The sequence below is a fragment of the Pelodiscus sinensis genome, unplaced genomic scaffold, assembly GCF_049634645.1.
Source record: "Pelodiscus sinensis isolate JC-2024 unplaced genomic scaffold, ASM4963464v1 ctg34, whole genome shotgun sequence".
NCBI lineage: Eukaryota > Metazoa > Chordata > Testudines > Trionychidae > Pelodiscus > Pelodiscus sinensis.
In genome coordinates this window covers 4,001,428-4,022,478 of record NW_027465849.1, presented here as the reverse complement: position 1 = coordinate 4,022,478, position 21,051 = coordinate 4,001,428, and the positions used below count along the sequence as shown (strand labels likewise).

General features: G+C 60.7%; 3 protein-coding genes across 9 annotated transcripts; 1 reads left to right on the top strand and 2 right to left on the bottom strand.

Annotated features, from left to right (window-relative positions):
• Window positions 1-303: 303 nt before the first annotated feature.
• On the bottom strand, window positions 304-12,774 carry MBOAT7 (membrane bound acylglycerophosphatidylinositol O-acyltransferase MBOAT7). 4 transcript variants are annotated; one of them, XM_075915536.1, is made up of 8 exons: window positions 12,720-12,774; window positions 8,358-8,440; window positions 7,494-7,623; window positions 7,061-7,187; window positions 6,631-6,787; window positions 2,010-2,361; window positions 1,533-1,721; window positions 304-1,115 (listed from the first exon to the last, which is right to left on the bottom strand). In XM_075915536.1, the coding sequence occupies exons 2-8, from the start codon at window positions 8,431-8,433 to the stop codon at window positions 740-742; spliced, it is 1,407 nt and encodes a 468-aa protein (XP_075771651.1). In that variant the 5' UTR covers window positions 8,434-8,440; window positions 12,720-12,774; the 3' UTR covers window positions 304-739. The 4 variants fall into 4 exon arrangements, with proteins under 4 accessions (XP_075771651.1, XP_075771653.1, XP_075771654.1 ...); XM_075915538.1 differs by having other exon boundaries at window positions 12,661-12,721; XM_075915539.1 differs by lacking the exon at window positions 12,720-12,774 and adding an exon at window positions 12,470-12,604.
• TSEN34 (tRNA splicing endonuclease subunit 34) lies at window positions 12,479-16,384 on the top strand. Of its 4 annotated transcripts, none has more exons than XM_075915542.1 (5): window positions 12,479-12,611; window positions 14,268-14,535; window positions 14,736-14,892; window positions 15,181-15,435; window positions 15,643-16,384. In XM_075915542.1, exons 2-5 carry the CDS (start codon window positions 14,281-14,283, stop codon window positions 15,828-15,830), a joined length of 855 nt encoding a protein of 284 aa, XP_075771657.1. In that variant the 5' UTR covers window positions 12,479-12,611; window positions 14,268-14,280; the 3' UTR covers window positions 15,831-16,384. The 4 variants fall into 4 exon arrangements, with proteins under 4 accessions (XP_075771657.1, XP_075771658.1, XP_075771655.1 ...); XM_075915543.1 differs by having other exon boundaries at window positions 14,736-14,901; window positions 15,181-15,349; XM_075915540.1 differs by having other exon boundaries at window positions 14,736-14,901.
• Window positions 16,385-16,527: 143 nt separating this feature from the next.
• On the bottom strand, window positions 16,528-20,787 carry GRWD1 (glutamate rich WD repeat containing 1). The gene is made up of 7 exons (XM_075915534.1): window positions 20,481-20,787; window positions 19,885-20,002; window positions 19,258-19,417; window positions 18,755-18,968; window positions 18,460-18,602; window positions 18,003-18,200; window positions 16,528-17,791 (listed from the first exon to the last, which is right to left on the bottom strand). The coding sequence occupies exons 1-7, from the start codon at window positions 20,770-20,772 to the stop codon at window positions 17,471-17,473; spliced, it is 1,446 nt and encodes a 481-aa protein (XP_075771649.1). The 5' UTR covers window positions 20,773-20,787; the 3' UTR covers window positions 16,528-17,470.
• Between the last annotated feature and the right edge of the window lie 264 nt (window positions 20,788-21,051).

Here is a 21,051-nt window from a genome sequence, read left to right as displayed (position 1 = left end):
CAACCCCACGCCGCTTCCCCTTAAGGCCACAGGGCAGCACTGGCTGGCTGGGGGTAGAAACCCCCCTTACGTTTGGGGGGGGGGGCGGAGTGTCTCCTGCCTTTACAGGGAAAGGTATCACAGGAAGTGGGGGAGGGGCAGGCCTGCAAGCATAGCGGTCCCCCCCCCCCAATATCTGGGGCAGCTTCCCCCTCCCAGCCAGGGAAGCGAGGGCCTGGAGAAAGGGGAGGATTAGGGCTCCCCATTTGCCTTTCCCCACAACTTCCTGCCCCCTCCCTGGCAGGCATGGCGCTATGTGTGGGGCCTAACCCCCAACCTCCAGGATGGGGCGACCCCCTGGGCCCCAAAGAGGGCAGCTCAGAGGCTATTTCTGGCCCCCCATAGAGGCCCCATGACTAGGGCTGGATTAAGACACACCGAAGCCCTAAATTATGTCAAATTTAAGGGGCCCCCCAGCACGGCCCCAAAACACAAAACTGAGTAATAATCTGAGGCGCTACTTGGCTTGTGCGTAAATCCGGCCCTGCCTGCCCCCCAGGGCCCATGGGGCCGATCGCAGGCACCCTGCACTGTGGCTGTGCCCTGCCCGGCCGCCGGGGTCCAAAGGAGAGGATTGGGGGGGGCCCTGTGCAGTGGGTGGTCCCTGCCCCCCCAGGCCTTTGGTGACCCTGGCAGTGGGGTGGGCTGCTGCCCCTCACGTGCCGTGCGGCCCCACAGCAGCCAGTGGGGGTGGGGCCCCTCACTCGCGGTGCAGCCCCTCAGCGGGGGCCCCCTGCGGCCGGGGGGCTGGGCGGCCCAGGGCGCGGCCCAGGAGCAGCAGGGCCAGGGCGCCCCCGTGGACACAGAAGTAGATGGAGCGCCAGTAATGCAGGGTGGGCCCCAGGTCCAGCAGCACGAAGCCCATGCACATGTAGTCGTACGCCCGCATCTTGAGGAACCAGTGGAGCCAGGCGCCCCAGGAGCGGTCCGACTCCGGCGCCGCCCCCCGGCGCCCACGCAGCCCAGCCTCCATCGCCCCCTCGGCCGCCAGGCACAGCGGGATGGTCAGGAAGCTGAGGTAGTAGCCGGGGTGCAGGCCGTGCCAGTAGGCAGAGATCAGCATGGTCCAGGCGCTCCTGGGGGGGACGGAGGGGTTAACCAAAGGGGGGGGGAAGGAATGTGCCTGCTGGACTCTGCCCGGTCTGAGCCCCACCCCCATTTTCTCACCCCTCCCCTGCCGATTGCACCCCCAATTCCTGACCTAAGCCCCCTCCCAGCCACTCCCCCTCCCCGTTCCTCAGCCCCCTGGAGATTTCACCTCTAATCCCCCTTGTGCCTGAGCCCCCCACAATTCCCGCCCCCACATCGTCCGAGGCCCCCTCCTCATGCACCTGAGATTTCCCAACCAAACCCTGGCCTGCCCCCCCCCCCCATATCTGAATCCCCCTCCCCCATCACCCCCTTTCCCGGAATCCCCAAGCCTGGCCACCGCGACGCCCTCCCCCCTTTTTTGAGCTTCCCCCCTCCCCCAATGTCGGAGCCGCGCCCCCCACCTCAGGACGTAGGAGCGGAAGGGGGCGCTCTTGTAGATGTACTGGGCCAGCCACCACTGCACCGTCATGTTCCAGTAGCGCATGCCGTCCCGCACCCGCACGCAGAAGTCGGTGCCGTGCGGGTCGATGTTCTTGATGGTCTCGTAGTCGTACGCGGGGGGAGCCTCCCCAGGCGCCCCGTCCTCCGCGCTGGGGGTGTGGGGAACCAGTCAGTGACCGCACATGAGAGCCCATCCCTGGGGGCGCCCCCCAGAGGGGAAAGGCCCCCGCCCCATTGAGATAGCACCCCCTAGTGGGGAGAGGCCTTATCACCCGCCCTCCCTGCGCCAGCCAATCTCTGCCCTGGGGCTGGGTGGGGGCTGGCGCCCCCTGGAGGAGACAGGCCCCAGGCCGCCTTCCCTGCCCCCCATAGCCAGCCAGTGCCTGCCCCAGGCCGGGTGGCAGCCGGCGTCCCTAGAGGGCAGGGCCGTGGCGCACCTGGGGCAATGGAGAGTGGGGCCCCCGCCGGGGCGGGCGCGGGCGGCCGTGGGGTAGGCCCCGAAGGCGGCGGCGATGCAGGCGCTCTCGGCGCACAGCCAGGCCACGTAGAAGCGCATGCGGAAGACGAAGAAGACGGGCACCATGTAGAAGAGGCGGAAGGGCAGCGCCCGGGCCGGGAAGGCCTCGGTCTGCACGTAGTCCAGCGGGAAGAGCCGCGACACCCCCAGGAAGAGCAGCCCGAAGACCGGGGCCAGCCTGACCCGCGCCAGCAGGGGGCGCCAGCTGGGGATGGCCCGCGAGTCCGGCTGCTGCAGCCAGTCCAGGTAGGTCCTGTAGCGGTAGAAGGGACCTGGGGGGGTATAGGGGGATGGAGGGGGAGGGCAGAGGAGGCGTGGGAGGAGTGGGGAAAGGAGGGAAATGCAGTCATATGTAAGCTAGGGGGCTGTGCCCTTTGCTCGCTATACCCGCCAACCCCCCGTCTCTGGGGGGTAGGCAGGCCCGGCTCTCCCCCCAGCTGCCGGGGAAGGGAGGGCCACACCAGCCCCAGCCTCTCACCCCCCACCCCAGCCTCTCAGCCCCTCCACTCCTCCCCCACTGCAGGCCAAGGTCTCTAGGCCCCCCTCCAGCTGCTGGAGGAGGGTCGGGGCAGCGGAGGAGAGTCAGGGGTTAAGCCAGTTAGGACGGAAAGGGGAGGGCCTGGCAGCCCAGGGCCACAGCACCCAGGCTGGGAGGGGGTGGGACTTGTGGCGTGATGACGTCCCTCTGTCGTCCCATGGGAAAAGTTTTTTATACACATAGCGAGAGAGAGGAAAGAGGAAAAGGCTCCTTCCGCAAGGCCCCACTCCCAGCGTTCCCTCTCAGAGTTTCCGTCCGCGAACCGAGCGAGTTTTTCCTTGGGCTTTTGTTTTGGACATGTGCCGCACCCAAGTTACGCACGAATTCCTACGTGCGTTTCAAATGTTATGGGAGAACAGGGCCAAAACCCATTCGAAACGAAAGTGAAAATCTGCGACTGCAACTCAGCGCAACTCGAATCTTCTGTTCAGCGCTTTCACGCCGTCGTACTTCCAGCCTGCCCAGCTTGGCCCAAGCCACACTCACGTCAGAGCCCAAAACATCTGATTTCCTTTGTCTCCTCCCATGCAGGAAACTGATGGGGTTTTCTCCCCTTCCCCTTACAGTCTGGTAAACAGTTAAAATGTATTTTTCTGAAGTGCATCCCTAGATAAAACTCCTTCCCCCTACTAGGTGTAAAAACCGCGCTGTCTGCTGTAGACCCCGGCTTGGCTTGCTTGCGACTGTGAGAATATCAAATGAACTTCCTGCAAGCTCCAACTTGCTGGCCTTGGCCACATCTGGCTGGTGGAGTCAGACCCTTGCTTTTGTCTGGAAAAACCTACTGAATTTCACTTGACATGCCTGATTTAATCATATCTTAGTTACATATTTCCAGCACACCTGTATCACGTGCCAGGGAACATAATAGAGCAAGTAATTAAGGAATCCATCTGCAAACATCTGGAAGATAATAAGGTGAGAGGTAACAGCCAGCATGGATTTGTAAAGAACAAATCACACAAACCAAACAGAGCTTTCTTTGCTAGGATAAGCCTTGTGGATAAAGGAGAAGTGGTGGATGTGGTATATCTAGACTTTAGTAAAGCATCTGATACAGTCTCGCATGACCTTTTTATCAGTAAACTATGGAAATGCAACTTAGATGGGGCTACTATCAGGTGGGTGCATAACTGGCTGGATAACTGTTCTCAGAGAGTAGTTATTAATGGTTCACAATCATGCTGGAAGGGCATAACAAGTGGGGTTCCACAGGGGTCTGTTTCGGGGGGCAGTTCTGTTCAATATCTTCATCAATGAATGATGGCATAGAATGCACACTTATTAAGTTTGCAGATGATACCAAGCTGGGAGGGGTTGCGACTGCTTTGGAGGAGGGATCCTAATTCAAACTGGACAAGCTGGAGAACGGGTCTGAGGTAAACAGGATGAGGTTTAATAAGGACAAATGCAAAGCGCTCCCCTAAGGAAGGAACAATCCGTTTCACACACAGAATGGGAAGCGACTGTCTAGGAAGGAGCACTGCCGAAAGGGATCTAAGGCTCAGAGTGGACCACAAGCTAAATACGAGTCTACAGTGCGACGCTGTTGCAAAAAAAGCAAACGTGATACTGGGCTGCATGAACAGGAGTGTTGTGAGCCAGACACGAGGAGTCGTTCTTCCGCTCTACTCTGCGCTGATTAGGCCTCAGTTGGAGGATTGTGTCCAGTTCTGGGCAGCACATTTCCAGAGAGATGTGGAGAAATCGGAGAAGATCCAGAGAAGAGCAACACAAAGGATGAAAGGTCTAGAAAACATGAGCTACAAGGGAAGGCTGAAAGAACTGAGCTTGTTTGAACTGAGCTTGTTTAGTTTAGAAAGGAGTAGACTGAGAGGGGACGTGATAACTCCCTTTTAGGTACCTGAAAACTGCTATCAGTAGGGATGTAATAGTGTAGTCGAATAACCGATTAGCAACAGCGTATAGGTTAATGCTATAGACTACACGCATTTCCCTCTCCCCGCCCTTGCCAGTACATTTTGGAGCAGGCTGGCCAGCAGTCCAACTCAGTTCCGATTTGCACCAGGTCCAGAACCTACCCCTGCTGCAGCTCTGCTTTTAAAGTGTATTAGGAGCCAGGCGGGCAGGCAACCTGGCTCAGTTCTGGCTCATGCCGAATCCAGGAGCTCAGGCCCACCCTAGGCAGGGGCTGCTGCCTCCCTATTCCCTATTCTGCTGCCTCTGTATCAGAGGCAGCAATGGGTGACAGGCAGCCAGTTCACAAGGGGATCTAATTTTTATACCGGTTCCCCTCATGGATCGTCTCCCGCCAGGCACCCGGCACTGCTGCCTCTGATACAGCGGCTGCCGGCCCTGCCTCCAGGACTATAGAACAGTCAACTAACCGATAAGAATTAATGAGGTTACTCGACTCTTCAATGAACCGATATTTAACATCCCTAGGTACAAGGAGGAGGGAGAAAAACTGTTCTCCTTGGCCCCTGAGGACAGGACAAGAAGCAAGGGGCTTAAACGGCAGCAAGGGAGGCTGAGCTTGGACATTGGGTAAAACTTCCTAACTGTCCAGGGGGTTCAACACGGGAACAAATTGCCGAGGGCGGTTGTGGAATCTCCGTCCCTGGAGATATTGAAGAGCAGGTTGGACAGACGCCTGCCAGGGATGCTCTAGCTCAGGGGTGCTCAACCCTTTTTTAATTTGCGACCCCCAGGGCTGGGAACATTTTTGTCGAGAGAAAAAAAAAAAAAAGGCCCTGAGAACATTTTGTTTCGGCCCCTTTAATTTAAAGTGGCGGTCCGCTCCCCTGCCGCTCCCCCCGCCACGTGTACATCGGGCGCCGAGCCGAGAAAACAAAACGGAGTTGAGCAGTAGCTCTAGCTGGTGCTTGGTCCTGCCGTGAGGGCAGGGGACGGGACTCGATGTCCTTGCGAGGTCCCTTCCCGTTCCAGCGCTCTGTGATTCTACGAATCCTTTCTAGGTGACCCCGCACATCCCCACACAAGCCTATTAGCGGGGGAGTCAGTTTGCAACGACACCTTATGCATTCTACACACCGACAAGTCCAACAGCAAGGGGGGCAGACTCAGTACGTCAGGCCTCACAAAAGGATTCGTGAAGCACCGGCGGACCTCAGTTTCCCAACCCCGTCGGCGAGGCGCTCAGCACCTGTGGGGCCGTCCCACCGACCTGAGTGGGAACCAAAGCCACTCAGCACATTTCAGGGTTGGACTCGTGTGCAGTCCGGGTCGTGTTGATTCCTGCTTTTAGCTGGCCCGGTGGATCCGGCCTTATTAGTGCCATTGTTTTCATGAATTGTGCACCAACCTCTTTGGGGAGAAGGGACTCCCAGAAGTGGGGAGGGAAAAACCCTGTAACGTTTCACTCTGCAATCTGTACGACCCTCAATAATAGACACATAAATCATAGAGCTGGAAGGGACCTTACAAGGGCATCAAGTCCAGCCCCCTGCCCAAGGCAGGACCAATCCCAACTAAATCAACCCGGCCAGGGCTTTGTCAAGCTGAGACTTAAACACCTCTAGGGATGGAGACTCCACTACCTCCCTAGGGAACCCATCCCAGCGCTTCCCCTCCCTCCTAGGGAAATAGTTTTTCCTAATATCCAACCTGGACCTCTCCCACCACAACTTGAGACCATTGCTCCTTGTTCTGCCATTTGTCACTACTGTGAACAGCCTCTCTCCATCCTCTTTGGAACCTCCCTTCAGGAAGTTGCAGGCTGCTCTCAAATCCCCCCTCACTCATCTCTTCTGCAGACTAAACAGACCCAAGTCCCTCAGCCTCTCCTCGCAGGTCGTGTGCTCCAGCCCCTACTTGTTACTGAATGTACATTTCTTCACAGATATACACCAACAAACACACACAAAATGTCCCTGGCCCCTAGAGCAACCGCGCCGTACCCCGGCTCCGGCTCCAGCAGCCCACTCCCCACCCAGAGCCGGGACCAGAGCCCAGGAGTCCTGGCTCCCAGCTCCCCTCCCCCCGGTCTTGCCATTAGATACCATCCCCCACCCCCCAGTACCTGTCAGGAGCCCCACGTAGCAGTAGCTGTAGCAGAGGATCTGGCCCAGCCCCGGCACGCTGGGGATCAGCCCAACCATGGGGCCCTTGGAGAATGAGGCCACGTCCTGCTTCTTGGCCTGGCTGAGCTCCTGCACCTCATTGGCCAGGCTCACCATCTAGGGCAGGGCGAAACACCAGGGTGAGTGACCCCTACTGGAGCACTGCCGCTGCACGGCATCTACCTGCCCCCAGCACAGTGCCCCCTCCCACAGCGCAGCGCCCCACGGCGTCCCCCTCCCGCAGCGCAGCGCCCCACGGCGGCGGCCCCCTCCCACAGTGCACACCCCCATGGCACCCTCTGTCACAGTGCAGTGCCCCACAGCATCCCAATGAAGCCAACACCGAGTGGGAGGGCAACACAACCCCCCCCACACACACACACAGAGCACCTTGAGGGTCAGCAGCAGCTGCATGGCGTTGGTGAAGGGCGTCGGGGCCGGCAGCCCAAAGAAGGTCACCGTCCGGAAGAAGAGCAGGTAGGAGAAGGTCCAGCCGAGGGTCAGGTAGTGACAGGACCTGGGGGCAGAGGACAGGCTATATGGCCTCACTCCCAGAACCCCCTGCTCCTGTCACCTCCCCCCCCCCCAATCTTCCTCCCTGGATCCCAGAATTCTCTGCTCCCTTCTGTCTCGCCCCCCCCCTCCAGCTTTCCACAGCTCTCAAAATCCCCCCATCCCCTCCTCCAACCACTAGCCCCCGCTTCCACCCAAGCCAGGATAGAACCCAGGTGTCCTGGCTCCCAGCCCCCAGCACTAACCATTAGGTTCCACTACCCCTCCCAGAGCCAGGGAGAGAACCCAAGTGTCCTGGCTCTTAGCTCACCGGGGGGAGAGGCTGAGGATCACCCATGTGCCCAGGATGGTGACCAGGGAGTGCCAGGTGTGGATGTTGCAAGTGACCAGCGTCAGGAGCAGCCCCACGGCTGCCCCCCCCAACTGCTTCTCTCGGTATCCTGGGGGGGGGGGCAGGAAAGAAACAAATCAGATCTCAGCTCCCCTTCCCAACCAGAGCCCCCCACAGCAAATTCACCTGGCACTTAGGACAACACAGGGTGGGGACTGGCTGGTTCGGGGGAGGGGGGCAGGGAATGGGGAATGAAGTCTGTCCCCTCTAGGGGGTGCTGGCTCCCATCCAGGGCAGGGCCTGGCTGGCTTAGGGCGATGGGCCAGGGGCCTGTCCCCTCTAGGGGAACTGGCCCCCACCCAGAGCCACGGTGGAGGGGCTGGCTTGGCGTGCAGGGAAATCCTGAACCCCCAAACCCCTATCCCCTATATGTAGGACCCCAGAATCCAGGAGCTTTTACTGTAGCCCCTCACAAGAAGATTGGCAGGGGGAGGCTTGTGCGAGGGTCCCCCACACCCGTGCACACCTCCCCCCCAATATCTCCAAATTCCTGCTGGCTTGAGACACAGTCCAGCCTCCCCCCTGCCTCCGCCCCCGTAATCAAGAGAAGAAATCTTGCAAGAGGAAGCTGAGGTGAGGAAATGCCGGATGGGAGGGGTGGCCGGCGACGGAGGGGATGGGGGGAGGGAGGAGCTGGGAGGAAGGGCCCTCGCGGGAGGGGAAGAGGGTCTTTTTAGTGGGATTTTCTCTAGCCCCCATCCCTGTCCCCACTCCCAGCCATAGCACGAAGGGGAGGGGCCAGCGCTGCTCCCACATCCGCCCCCCCCCCTCAGAGTCACTCACCCCCCCTCTTGAAGAGAAAGCCGATGGGGATGGAGAAAAGCAGCACGGCCAGGTAGGTCCACTCCTGCGGGGTCATCCCAGCTCTGTCGGGGGACAAAACCCAGTGTCGGGCAGTTCCACAGGCCACACAGGCACCAGCGGCTGCAGGGGGGGCACTGTGGGCTCAGTCCCGCAGGTGGGAAGGGAAGTGCAGGCAGAGGACATCCGGCCCCAGGGCGGCGATTGGCTGGCTCAGTAGGGGCGGGGAATGGGACATGGAGACTCTCCCCTGCAGGGGGCGCTGGCTCCGCATTGGCAGCATCCCCCATTGTCCAATCCAGCTGAGCGCCCCTGGCCCCCCACAGGGCCATGGGCTGGATTGGCCAGCCTGGGGAAAGGGCAGTAAAGGCAGCACAGTGCGGGGAGGGGGCGAGTTAATACACCAGGGCTTATATAGGGAACATCAAACTGCCTTGTTGCCCCCAGTAGCCACTGGACAGCCCCCCCCCCCGACACCCCGCATATCCGAGAGCAGAGCCACATTCACATTCATTACGGTAGCTTCTAGCCCCACTCCCCATTGCACCAGGCACTGTGTGCTATTTATTAGGTGTATTATGGTAGCTGCTAGCACCACTCCCCATTGCACCAGGCACTGTGTGCTATTTATTAGGTGTATTATGGTAGCTTCTAGCCCCACTCCCCATTGCACCAGGCACTGTGTGCTATTTATTAGGTGTATTATGGTAGCTGCTAGCACCACTCCCCATTGCACCAGGCACTGTGTGCTATTTATTAGGTGTACTACAGTAGCTGCTAGCCCCATCCCATTGCGCCATGGTGTACTAGGTATTTTACGGTAACTGCTAGCTCCGCTAGTGCCAGGCACTGTACAATATGTATTAGGCGTATTACGGTAACTGCTAGCCTCATCCCCATTGTACCAGGCACTGTACAATATGTATTAGGTGTATTACGGTAACTGCTAGCCTCATCCCCATTATACCAGGCACTGTACATTATTATGTGCAGATAGTCCCCGACTTACGGACGAGTTACGTACCAAACTCTTGGTCGTAACTTGATCTGTTTGTAAGTCGGACCCCTTTCATTTAAATGTGACCGCGCTGTTCGTAAGCACAGATCGTGCGTTTGTAACTTGGGGACTGGCTGTAATGCGCTTAATGGGAGATTGGTCGTAAGTACGAACGGTTGTAAGTCGATGCGTTCATAACTCGGGGACCACCTGTATATTGCAGTAGCTCCTAGCCCCGCCCCATGGCACCAGGCGCTGCACGTCATTAGATGCGTTACGGTAACTCCTAGCCCCACCCACGTCACCCGGCGCTGCCTGTCATTAGGTGCATTACGGTAGCCCCGCCTCCCAGCGCCAGGCACTGCTCGTTATTAAGTGCATTACGGTAGCCCTTAGCCCTGCGCCACGGCGCCAGGCGCTGCACATCATTCTTCTTGGACTGAGCCATCGATTGACGGATCTCATCTTCTAGGACTTCATTGATGAGTGACTAACTCAATCCTTGATCGGCAGAGCCAATTACAGATGTCACATAAAAACCCGCCTACTGCAGGTGTTGTACGTTCCTTTCAGATCCTGCGCTTTTCCTGCAATGCCTGGCTACGCCGACTCTCAAAGCAATGAAGAGCCAGTACAGCGGTTTGCCAGGACAATCTGTCCTGAACTAGAGTATCCAGATCATTGGGAGATAAGCCGCGTGACTTCATGTTGGCCTTTAAAATATCTTTATGGTGCTTTTACTGACCAATGATTGAGCGCTTTCCATGAGCAAGCCGGCCATAGAAGACCATCTTTGGTATCCGCGTGTCATCCAGTGAAACTGTTTGTTCATGGGCATTGCTTCCATGCTCATGACGCCACACAGCCTAAGAACCTCCGTTTTAGGAATTTTGTCCCAATTCACATGGGCAATCGTCCTCAGACCACGCATATGGACTCGATCGAGCTTCAAAACATGGCAACGATATATTGTCCATGACTCCGAGCGATACGGCAGGATATTCAGGACAACTGGCTGATATACCACTACGTTGGTCTGCAGTTTGATACCAGGGTCATTCCACAGGCATTTGGTCAATTTTCCAAAGGCAGCGCTGGCTTTGGCTAGTTGAGCAGATACGACATGATCCACGTTTAGCTAGAAGCCAGTACACTTCCCAGGCAGCAGAACTTGTCAACAGCCTTAAGGACGGTGCCAGCAGCAGTAATCACTGGAGGGCTGGGCTCCTTCCAAACAGACTGATGCAGAACTTCTGTCTTCTTGAGATTCACTGTGAGTCCAAAGCGGTGAACAGACGTGACAAAGCGATCAAAAAGCTTTTGTGCATCCTTCACTGAATGAGCCAACAGTGCACAGTCATCAGCAAACTGAAGATCACGGATAGTTGTAGTAACCACTTTGCTGCGAGCCTGAAGTCTCCGGAGACTGAAAATGCTGCCATCTGTTCGGAACAGAATAGGCAAGCCCAACGATAAAAGCAACGAACAGCATCACTGAAAAATAGATGTTGAACAGGAGAGGAGCAAGGACAGATGCTTTGTGCCGCTTGAGATTTCAAAAGGTGCTGCTGTCTCTCCATAGTCAAGGACGCGACCCGGCATGCCATCGTGAAAGGACTGAACAATGCTGACACATTTTTCAGGACAGCCAATTCGCCCAAGTATTTTCCATCTCTGTTACTGTGACGGCGTGTCAGGGAGCCCCCGACCCTGCACCCCCATCCGCAGCCAGATGTGACTCTCAGCCGGCCAGTAGAGCAGAGGTCTTATTGGTTCTCAGGGACAAAGCCTAGCATAGAGTGACATTAGCTAGGACATCATGAGCAGAAAGCCTTATTCCTCTCGGGCCATGTCTATCAGCCACATCTTGGAGTTTAACTGCTTGAAGAGGACACCAGTTCTCTTTCATTTGCCATAATTTGACTTGTGCCTCCTGCTTAGCTCGAATATATGCTGATTTCCTGGCATTCTCTTTGTCATTATTAAGAAGAGCTTCGGCATCTCTGTCCTTGTCGTCAAACCAGTCCTTGTCCCTGGTGTTTTGGAAACCGAGGATCTCGACAGCAATTCTGTAGGTTGTTTCTTTGATGTTAATTCAATCATTCTCAATAGTGGGTGACCTTTCTGGACCTTCATTGCTGATGACTAAGGAAGCATCAAGACTGCGTTGAAACAGCACTTGTGTCTCGGATATTTCAAGTTTGCCTACATCCAACTTTTTTCAGCTTACAGCAGAATGATGGCATATTGGTGGACAAAGATTCAAGGAGACAACACTGTGTACCATGTAGTGGTCAGACCAGGAGCCAGAGCCACGCAGAAAGTTCTCTTTGTTTTGTGACGAAATAGCCAATCATACGCCAATGCTTAGACAGAGGGTGCATCTAAGTTGCTTTGTATTTGTTTGCTTGTTGGAAGAAAGTGCTTGTGACAGCAAGCTCATGCTGCGCACAAGCTGGAAGAAGAAAAGTGCCATTTGAGTTCTCACTGCGAATACCATGATATCCAAGCTCCTTTGACCATTTGGTGTCATCCTGACCAACTGTAGCATTAAAATCACCGAGGATGTATAGCTTGGATTTGAAAGGCCTGGAACTGCACATCATTAGGTGCATTACGGTAGCTCCTAGCTCCATCCTGCCCCTCATTAGGTGCATTACAGTAGCTCCTAGCCCCGCCCCGCCCGTCATTAGGTGCATTACGGTAGCTCCTAGCCCCGCCCGTCATTAGGTGCATTACGGTAGCTCCTAGCCCCGCCCCTGCTGCACATCATTAGGTGCATTACGGTAGCTCCTAGCCCCGCCCCGCGCTGCACGTCATTAGGTGCATTACGGTAGCTCCTAGCCCCGCCCCGCGCTGCACGTCATTAGGTGCATTACGGTAGCTCCTAGCCCCGCCCCGCCCACACTCAGAACTCGCCCTCCCCCGCCTGGCAGCGCCCCCTGGATGGGGGGGGGGAATGAGGGGCCGCGCGGAGCCCAAACGGGGGGGGCGGGGGGATGAAAAACAGCCTGGAGCGGCCCCTCCCCCCGCGCGCTCCCCGCGCCACTCACCGCCCGGGCCCCGCCTCTCCCGGCAGGGTCGGTGCCGAACTTACTCCTGGGGCAGCCCCGCCCCCCCGCCCCCGCGGGGATTGGCCAATGGGGCCGTCGCTCAGCGCAAGCCCCGCCCCCTGCTGGAGCTCTGGCCGCGGCCGCCGGCAAAGGCCCCGCCCCGGAGCTGGGAGTCCAGGCGGGCAGGTGAGTGCGCGCGGGCAGGGGGCCGCGCTGCGTCTGGCCCTTTAAGAACCTGCTTCCCAGAATCCCCGGGGAGGGCAGCCCCGGCGCGGCTCGGCAAGAATGGATTACCCAGCATCCCTTGCGGGGAGGTGGTCCCAGAATCCCCTGGGTGCGCACGCGCTGGGGGGAGGGGTGGATGGAGCGGTTTTTAAGAATGGGACTCCCAGAGTGCCTTGCGGCAGGGGGCGGGGTTTGGTCCTGCAAGGGATTCCCAGGTGGCCAGATCCAGGCTCCCTGAAAAGGGTCTTTCCCGGCATCCTCTGGGGCATCAGCTCTGCTTGGGACCCAGCCCCAAGGGCATGCTGGGATTGCAGCACCCTGCCCCCCCAGCTAGGGACCCCAAGCCCCAGGGCATGCTGGGATTGCAGCACCCTGCCCCCCCAGCTAGGGACCCCCAGCTCCAGGGCATGCTGGGCTTGCAGCACCCTGCCCCCCCAGCTAGAGAGCCCCAGCCCCAGGGCATGCTGGGATTGCAGCACCCTGCCCCCCCAGCTAGGGACCCCCAGCCCCAGGGCATGCTGGGATTGCAGCACCCTGCCCCCCCAGCTAGGGACCCCCAGCCCCAAGGGCATGCTGGGATTGCAGCACCCTGCCCCCCCAGCTAGAGAGCCCCAGCCCCAGGGCATGCTGGGATTGCAGCACCCTGCCCCCCCAGCTAGGGACCCCCAGCTCCAGGGCATGCTGGGCTTACAGCACCCTGCCCCCCCAGCTAGGGACCCCCAGCCCCAGGGCATGCTGGGATTGCAGCACCCTGCCCCCCCAGCTAGGGACCCCCAGCTCCAGGGCATGCTGGGATTACAGCACCCTGCCCCCCCAGCTAGGGACCCCCAGCCCCATGGCATGCTGGGATTGCAGCACCCTGCCCCCCCAGCTAGGGACCCCCAGCCCCAGGGCATGCTGGGATTGCAGCACCCTGCCCCCCCAGCTAGGGACCCCCAGCTCCAGGGCATGCTGGGATTACAGCACCCTGCCCCCCCAGCTAGGGACCCCCAGCCCCATGGCATGCTGGGATTGCAGCACCCTGCCCCCCCAGCTAGGGACCCCCAGCCCCAGGGCATGCTGGGATTGCAGCACCCTGCCCCCCCTCAGCTAGGGACCCCCAGCCCCAGGGCATGCTGGGATTGCAGCACCCTGCCCCCCCAGCTAGGGACCCCCAGCCCCAGGGCATGCTGGGCTTGCAGCACCCTGCCCCTCCTCAGCTAGAGAGCCCCAGGGCATGCTGGGATTGCAGCACTCTGCCCCCCCCAGCTAGAGATCCCCAGCCCCAGGGCATGCTGGGCTTGCAGCACCCTGCCCCCCCCCAGCTAGAGAGCCCCAGGGCATGCTGGGCTTGCAGAACCCTGCCCCTCCTCAGCTAGGGTCCCCCATCCCCAGGGCATGCTGGGATTGCAGCACCCTGCCCCTCCTCAGCTAGGGACCCCCACCCCCAGGGCATGCTGGGCTTGCAGCACCCTGCCCCCCCTCAGCTAGAGAGCCCCAGGGCATGCTGGGATTGCAGTGCCCCACCTCAGAAGTGGCTGTATCTCAGCAGCAGGCTAAGGGTCCCCATATAACCAGCCCTCATGCCCCCACACCAGGGGGCTGCGTCCCTAACCCTTTCTGCTTCCCTCCCTGCAGGGGCCGGGGTGCCATGATCCAGATCCACGTGCTGCAGGGGGCAGCTCTCGTGTGGAGCGCTGAGGATGCCCGGGAGATCCGAGAGCGGTTCCGGCTGGTGGGAACCCTGGTGGGGGCACTGGCCCGCAAGCCCCGGCAGAACACTCGCCTAGGCCTTCCCCTGCAGCTGCTCCCCGAGGAGGCCCGGCTGCTCGCCGAGCTGGGGGAAGCCATCCTGGTGAGGAGCACCGAGACCCAGCCCCTGGCGGAGGGGGAAGAACTGAACCAGGTGAGGGGCCTGGGTCTTTTCTCCTGCAGGGATTGGCTGGCTCGGGGGTGGGGAATAGGGCGGGGGGGGGGGGGGTCTTTCCCCTCTAGGCAGTGCTGGCTCGGGGCTAGGCCAAGGTGCAGCAGCAGCAGTGTGGAGCGTGTTTGGAGCAGGGCCGCTTACCCCATAATGGTGCTAACCACGTGTCCCCCTAAACCCAGGCATCCGAGGTGGAGGCCTACAAGCAAGAGCTGGAGGAGAGCTACCAAGAGCAGCAGCGCCTGGCCGGAGCAGAGAGAGGGGCCCTGCTGGCCCGGCTGGCCGACCACATTGCCGAGGGCCGAGCTCGCCGCCGACAGGAGCGTGGGGAGGCGCCAGGTGGGGCTGGTGCGTGCCTGGGGCTCGGAGGGGAAATCCAGGGGCTGCAGAGAAGGGGGAGGGGGGTCAGTAAGGGGTGTTTTCCTCTAGCTGTCAGTGCTCAGCGCAGGGCCTGTGTGGCAGGGAGCATGGGTAGGGGCTCAGCTGCAGGAGACTCCTTTGTGGATCAATGTCAGGTCCCCCTATAACAAGCCTCGCCCCAGAGCTGACTGCATCTCAGTGTCTGGTGAGGGGCTCACGGATAACCAGCCCCAGCTCCTCCTAGCCTGTTGCTCTCTCCACTCCCAGATGCTGGAGAGGATTTGGGGCTCCTGGATTCACCTTTCATCCTGCCCCGCGGCTCCATGATGGTCCAGCTGCCCACGGCCCGATGCCACTCGGGGCGGATCGAGCGAGTGGACTGGACCTCCCCCTCCCCGGACTGGCCTCATGCCAACTGCCCAGCCCACGAGGCCCGGTACCACGTCTTCCGTGAGCTGTGGGACCGGGGTTACTACCTGTCTGGGGGGAGCAAGTTTGGGGGAGACTTCCTCGTGTACCCAGGTATGGGGGAACTGGACCAGAGCTGGGCGGGGGGAAATGGGGTAGGAGGAGCTGAGCAGGCTTGGGGAGGGGTACCGGGGGGGGGGGGCACTATTGGCTTCAAATGGGGAAGGGTTGGATGGGGGGGTCAAGGAGAGGAGGATTAAAGGGAGTAGGGGGGCAGAGAGCAGCTAGCCTGACCCCTCCCCTTTGGCCTTTTCCCTGCAGGAGACCCCCTGCGGTTCCATGCCCACTACATCGCGCTGTGCTGCCCCCCGGGGGCTCCCCTCCCCCTCTGCGCCCTGGTGGCAGCTGCCCGCCTGGGCACCAGCGTCAAGAAGACCGTGTTGCTCTGCTCCCCGAGCCCGAGCGGCACCGTTGCCTTCACCTCCCTGCAGTGGAGCGGGCTGCAGTGACGCCCGCCCGGCCAGCATCAGCGGACACAGTCCACACCCCCAACCCAGCCTGCTCCCCAGTCTGCTGAGTCAGCTGGGGACGCTGCTGGGGGCATCTGCCAGATTGGGGCTGAGCAGTTCACGGATGTTACTTAAAAAAAGGGTCCTGGCAGAGCTGTAGGGTAGGGGCTGGAGGGTGGGAGGGGCACCAGCAAGGGTATGGAAAGCCCAGGGCTGGGCTGGCAGGGGCTACGGGTCAGGAGTGAGGGGCACCAGCAGGGCCGGAGGAAGCCTGTGCAGAGCCATCCCCTCTGGTCCAATGGATAGTTTGGGGCAGCTGCCCCAGGCCTTGTGGACAGCTTTGGGTATTACCAGGGGGCCTGGTGTGGGCATCGGGGTTCCCCCCACCCCACTTACCAGAAACCCATGGCAGCAAGTGCTCTGCCACACACCGCTGGGACCCACTGCTGCCAGCATGAAGCCCCTCAATAGTTCCCAGGCCATGGTGCTGAGGGGAAGGGGTTTGGGGGCAGGGATGATATAGAGGGGGGGGCATGGAGGGCGCTGTCCCTGGCCCCACAGCCCTTAGGGACAGCACTGAGCCCACAGCTAGGCAAGCAGGGGCTGTGGGGCGCGAGTAAGGGGGGACCCAGGCAGGACTGGGATAAGGGGAGATGTGGGTCTGGCCCTTCTCTCTACAGACTGGCCAGACTCCAACAGCCTTCATATGTTTTTTCTTTAATTAAAACTTGTCAGAAAATAGATATTATTATTTACTAACTCTCCTGCCCCTGCCCCCAACTGGGGGAAGGCACCTCTGGGAGGCAACAGCCAACCCTTCCCCCAATCTGGGATGCAAATGGGAGGGGCCTGGGTGTGTGCACAACCCCCCCCCCCCCCCCCGGCATTTGGGGGAGGGGGTTGTTTGCCATCTCACATTGCAGGGATTTGTGCAGCCAGCTGAGAGCCAGCCCCCCTTCTCCTCCCAATCAGTGCATGGTGGCAAAGCCCAAAATACATTGGGAACAAACCCAATTTCCCCCCCCCCCCAACAGAACTAGTAGCCTCCAGCGCAATCCATTTCACACAGAATGGGGGTGACCACACTCTCCCATCCCAAGGGGTAGTAAACAAATTCAGACCAAGCCAATATACAATTGAGGGGAAGCCAGCAGGAATCAACTGCCCCCATACCCACGTTAGGCAGCAATTACCCAAATCAACCTGCAGAACATCCCTTTTGCTGGAAACAGGGACACCCCTCATGAAAATGGAAGGGTCCAGACGCAGTGCCACCAGCCACCCTCAAGTTCTGGCCAATTATAGTAATTGGAATAGTCCATCTGCGAGGAGGGGGTACGTAACAGTAAATATAGCTGGAGCACATCATTCCCTCCACCCCAGTTTCATGTAGATAGCAGCCACTGTCTGGAAGAGTCCAACCGCATGAAGCAAGGAGGGGGAAGTTTGTGTTGAAGCTAACTGGGGCACTGGCCCCTCTTGTCTGTCCAATGGGAGCAGCCACCACATGGAAACTGCCCCCCCCCCCTTAGAAAAAGCTGTGCAGTCTGTGCAATGGGAGCAGCCCACACCTGGAATAGTCCATCTGCAAGGGGGGAGGCTCCAGGCTCAGGGGATCTGCACCCCCCCGGCTGCGCTCGTCAGACACTGATGGTGCGGAAGATGTTGAAGCCGGACAGGGCCGTGGTGATCAGCACCCCAGGGCACTGTGGGTGCCAGTGCAGCTCCTTGATGTCAGTCTCACCCTGGTGCACGAAGAGCAGCTGAGGGGGGATGGAGGCCAGGGCTGGGTCGTCCTCGCTCTCCCCTTCCCCCTCCTGGTCCCGCTCCACCGCCAGGTCCCACTGGGTCACCTGGTCGTCAGCGCCGGCGGCCGCAAACACCCCCGCGTCTGTGGGGTGCCACTCCACCGACGTGATGGGCGCTGTGTGCTGCTTGAAGGTTGCCACACTCTTGCCCGTCTGTGGGGGGAGAAAGCAGCAGTGGGGGGGCTGCCGGTGGGGAGGGAGGGGCACCGGCAGAGAAGGGGGGAAGCCCAGGACTGGAAGGGGGATTAGAAGTGAGGAGCCTGGGCAGGATTGGGCGCAGGGCTGGGCTGGCCGGGGCTGTGGGGTGGGAGTGAGGGGCGTTGGCAGAGCAGGTGTTGCCTGGGGGAGAGGGAAGAGGGCTGACCTTGAAGAGTCGCAGGTCCCAGATGTGCAGGGCCCCATCGTCCCCCCCGCTGAGGAGGAAGGGCTCATGGCGGTTCCAGCTGATGACGTTGACGTCGCTGGCGTGGGCCTGGCTGGCTGTCAGCATGCAGGCTCTGCTCGGTGCCGCCCGCACATCCCACACCCGGATGGACCCATCTGCTGAGCATGAGGCGAATACCTGGGGGAGAGAGGGTCAGGGCAGTCGCTAGGAGGGTTGTAAAACCCCAGTTAATCCGATAAATGTTAGGTTAACTGACTAGCGGGATCTCACGGCTACAGCCCATGGGGCTCCTGCTCCCAGCCCCCATCCTGGGTGTGCTGGGGGCAGTGAGCTGCTCCCTGGAGAACCATTCACATCCCTAATGGCTATCCCAGTATCCCGCCACCTCCCCAGGTTAGGCCAATATCCCATTTCTCTGGGCAGGGCTGTTCCTTACCGTGGCTTCCGTCGGTGACCACTGCAAGTCCTCCACGGAGGCGGTGTGGGCAGTGAACGGGCGCTGGTCCACATGCCACGTCCCGTCCGCCTTGGGGCTCCATAGGTGAATGTTCTTGTTTGAGTCACCAGTCACGAGACGGCCTGGGGGGAGCAGAAACAGGGTCACAGGAAGCTCCCCCAGCTCTGCCAACGCCCTTCACCCCCCCACCCACAGCCCCCTGCTGTCCCCAGCTCTGCCAACGCCCTTCACCCCCAACCCATAGCCCCCTGCTGCCCAGCACCCCCCAGCTCACCAGACACTATGGGGGACCAGTCCATGGCAAAGCCCTCGGTCATGTGTCCAGCAAAGGAGAAGAGGGGTTTGATTTTGGCTTGTTCCTCCCGCAGGAAGGTGGCCATGGCCTCAGGGTCGGAGATGGCCACCAGGGGGCGCTGCAAGTCATAGATCTCCACTTGCCCCTTCTCGGACCAGACTGCAGCCACCTGTGTCCCACCCAGCTGAGTCACCTGCCGGAAGGAAAGGGTTGACCCCAGGGTGGCAGTAGGGGGCACTGCACTGCAGGGGGTGGGGGGAGTTTGCACTGGGTAGGGGACCCAGCAGGAGGCTTGGCTGGGGGTGCTGGACTAGGGTGGGGGGGCTCAACAGAGGGATGGGGGTGCCACTCTTGGGGGCCGCGGGGCCCAGCAAGGTGCAGCACTGGGTAGGGTGTTCAGCAGGAGCCACGGCTGGGAAGGTAGGGGGCTTGGCAGGGGTACAGTACTACCCTGGGGGGCGCTGAGCTGGGAGGGGCCGTACCCGGACACGGTTGATGCCCCCGTAGTGGGGGATCATGGCCAGCTCCAGATGGGGTTTCTTCTCCTCCTCCTCGTCCTCCTCCTCCTCACTCTCGCTGCTCTCAGCGTCCGCGGCCTTTGCCCCCGTGCGGTGCAGGTTGTGCATCTTCATCACCAGCAGCCTGGCACAGAGAGGGATCACCTGAGCCGCCGCAGCGCCTGCGCCCCACAGAACCGGGCCTCTCCCTCTAGGGCACCAGCCTGACCCTGCCATCGGCTTACCACAGAAACCAAAGGCCAGAGGGGCCACAGGGAGCCAACTCCTTTTGGCAGCTCAGGGAGGAAGTAACCGGGAGGCACTGGGGCAGCCTTACGGGTGGGCACCAGGGTTGAGAGGGGAGCACCTGGGGGGTGGCTTAGCTGGCTCACTCTGTAGGGGTAGGGGCATGATGTTGGGGAGGTTATTGCACGGTGGGGCTGGGCTCCTCCCCACATGCCCATGTAGCTGGAGCGCCCCACGGTGCCCGGGAGGGGTGGGACTCGGAAGTGGGGCTCCTGGGCAGGCGTGTTGGTGGGCACACGGGGGACTCTCCAGGGAAGAATAAAGGAGTAAGGCGAGGGGTGGGGGAACTGTACCCCCGGTTCTGACCTGTTGGCCTGGGCGCTCTCAGCCTGGGTGCCCGCGCAGAGCCTCAGACTCAAGGGGAAACGTCCCAGCTCCGGGCCTGGCGAGTCGGGCACCAGGTCGAAACTCAGACAGGGGGCGCCTGTGGGGAGAAAGGGGTCACCCCACTGCTGGGGGAGCACCTCGCACCCCCCACCTGTCACACCCACCCTGGCCACACACTGCCCCCCCCATGCCTCCCATCTGCAGCTCTCTGCTGTGTACCCCCTCGTCAACCCGTCTGACTCCCCCACCGCCCCGTGCCCCCGTCTGACCCCCTGCCCCATGCATGCCCCTCTCTGCCCCGTTCTCTCATTTGACCGCCCGCCCCATACCCCTGTCTGACCCCCCCATCTGACCCCCCTCCCCATTGTCCCGTGCCCCCGTCTGGCCCCCTGCCCCATGCATGCCCCTCTCTGCCCCGTTCTCTCATTTGACCCCCCACCCCGTCTGACCCCCTCCCTGCCCCGCACCCCCGCCTGACCCCCCCTCCCCACCCCCCCCGTCTGACCCCCCCTCCCCACTGCCCCCCCGCCTGACCCCTCCCCCCCGCCTGACCCCCCCTCTCCCCTGCCCCGCACCGGTGCCCGCGCGCTGGTACAGCACATAGGCCTCCTCGTCCATCACCAGCTCCTCGCCCGGGCCCGGCGGGGGGCCCCGGCCCGGCAAATAGACCCGCCGCGGGGGGGCCCCCTGCTCCTGCCCCTCCTCCTCCCCGCTGCTGCTGCTGCTGCTCGCCCCGTCCACGTCCCAGCGCCACGCCGCCTCCGCCATCTTGGGTCCGGGCAGGGCACGATGCGCGCCGGCTTCACTTCCGCCCTCAGGAGGCGCGACGCCATCTGGGGCGGGGACGAGAATCGAAGGCGAGGCCATATTGGAAGAGGGCAATGGCCCCATCTTGGAGCCGGTGCTGGAGTGATGCCACCCCCGCCATTTTGAGAAAGGGCGGGCGAGCGGGCCGCCATCTTAGGAAGGGCGCACCTGGGGCCGGAGGTTCCGGGCGCCATATTGGGAAAGGGCAAGCGCGGCGCCATATTGACTGAGGGGAACTCGTCAGAGCCGCGGCCAGCGCCATGTTGAGAAAGGGAAATTCCCCAGCCCCGCCCCTGATGCCATGTTAACTGAGGGCACCTGAAGCCTCAACCGTCCCTG

Coding starts and splice junctions, on each gene's coding strand:
- MBOAT7 (XM_075915536.1), bottom strand. CDS start 8,433: ATGACCCCGCAGGAGTGGACCTACCTGGCCGTGCTGCTTTTCTCCATC. Junction 7,624..8,357: donor CTTTCTCTTCAAGAGGGGGG/GTGAGTGACTCT, acceptor CCCCCCCCCCAG/GATACCGAGAGAAGCAGTTG. Junction 1,722..2,009: donor CCCACTCTCCATTGCCCCAG/GTGCGCCACGGC, acceptor CCACACCCCCAG/CGCGGAGGACGGGGCGCCTG.
- TSEN34 (XM_075915540.1), top strand. CDS start 14,281: ATGATCCAGATCCACGTGCTGCAGGGGGCAGCTCTCGTGTGGAGCGCT. Junction 14,902..15,180: donor GGAGGCGCCAGGTGGGGCTG/GTGCGTGCCTGG, acceptor CTCCACTCCCAG/ATGCTGGAGAGGATTTGGGG. Junction 15,436..15,642: donor AGACTTCCTCGTGTACCCAG/GTATGGGGGAAC, acceptor TTTTCCCTGCAG/GAGACCCCCTGCGGTTCCAT.
- GRWD1 (XM_075915534.1), bottom strand. CDS start 20,772: ATGGCCTCGCCTTCGATTCTCGTCCCCGCCCCAGATGGCGTCGCGCCT. Junction 18,201..18,459: donor GGTCACCGACGGAAGCCACG/GTAAGGAACAGC, acceptor TCTCTCCCCCAG/GTATTCGCCTCATGCTCAGC. Junction 17,792..18,002: donor GGGACCTGCGACTCTTCAAG/GTCAGCCCTCTT, acceptor CTCCCCCCACAG/ACGGGCAAGAGTGTGGCAAC.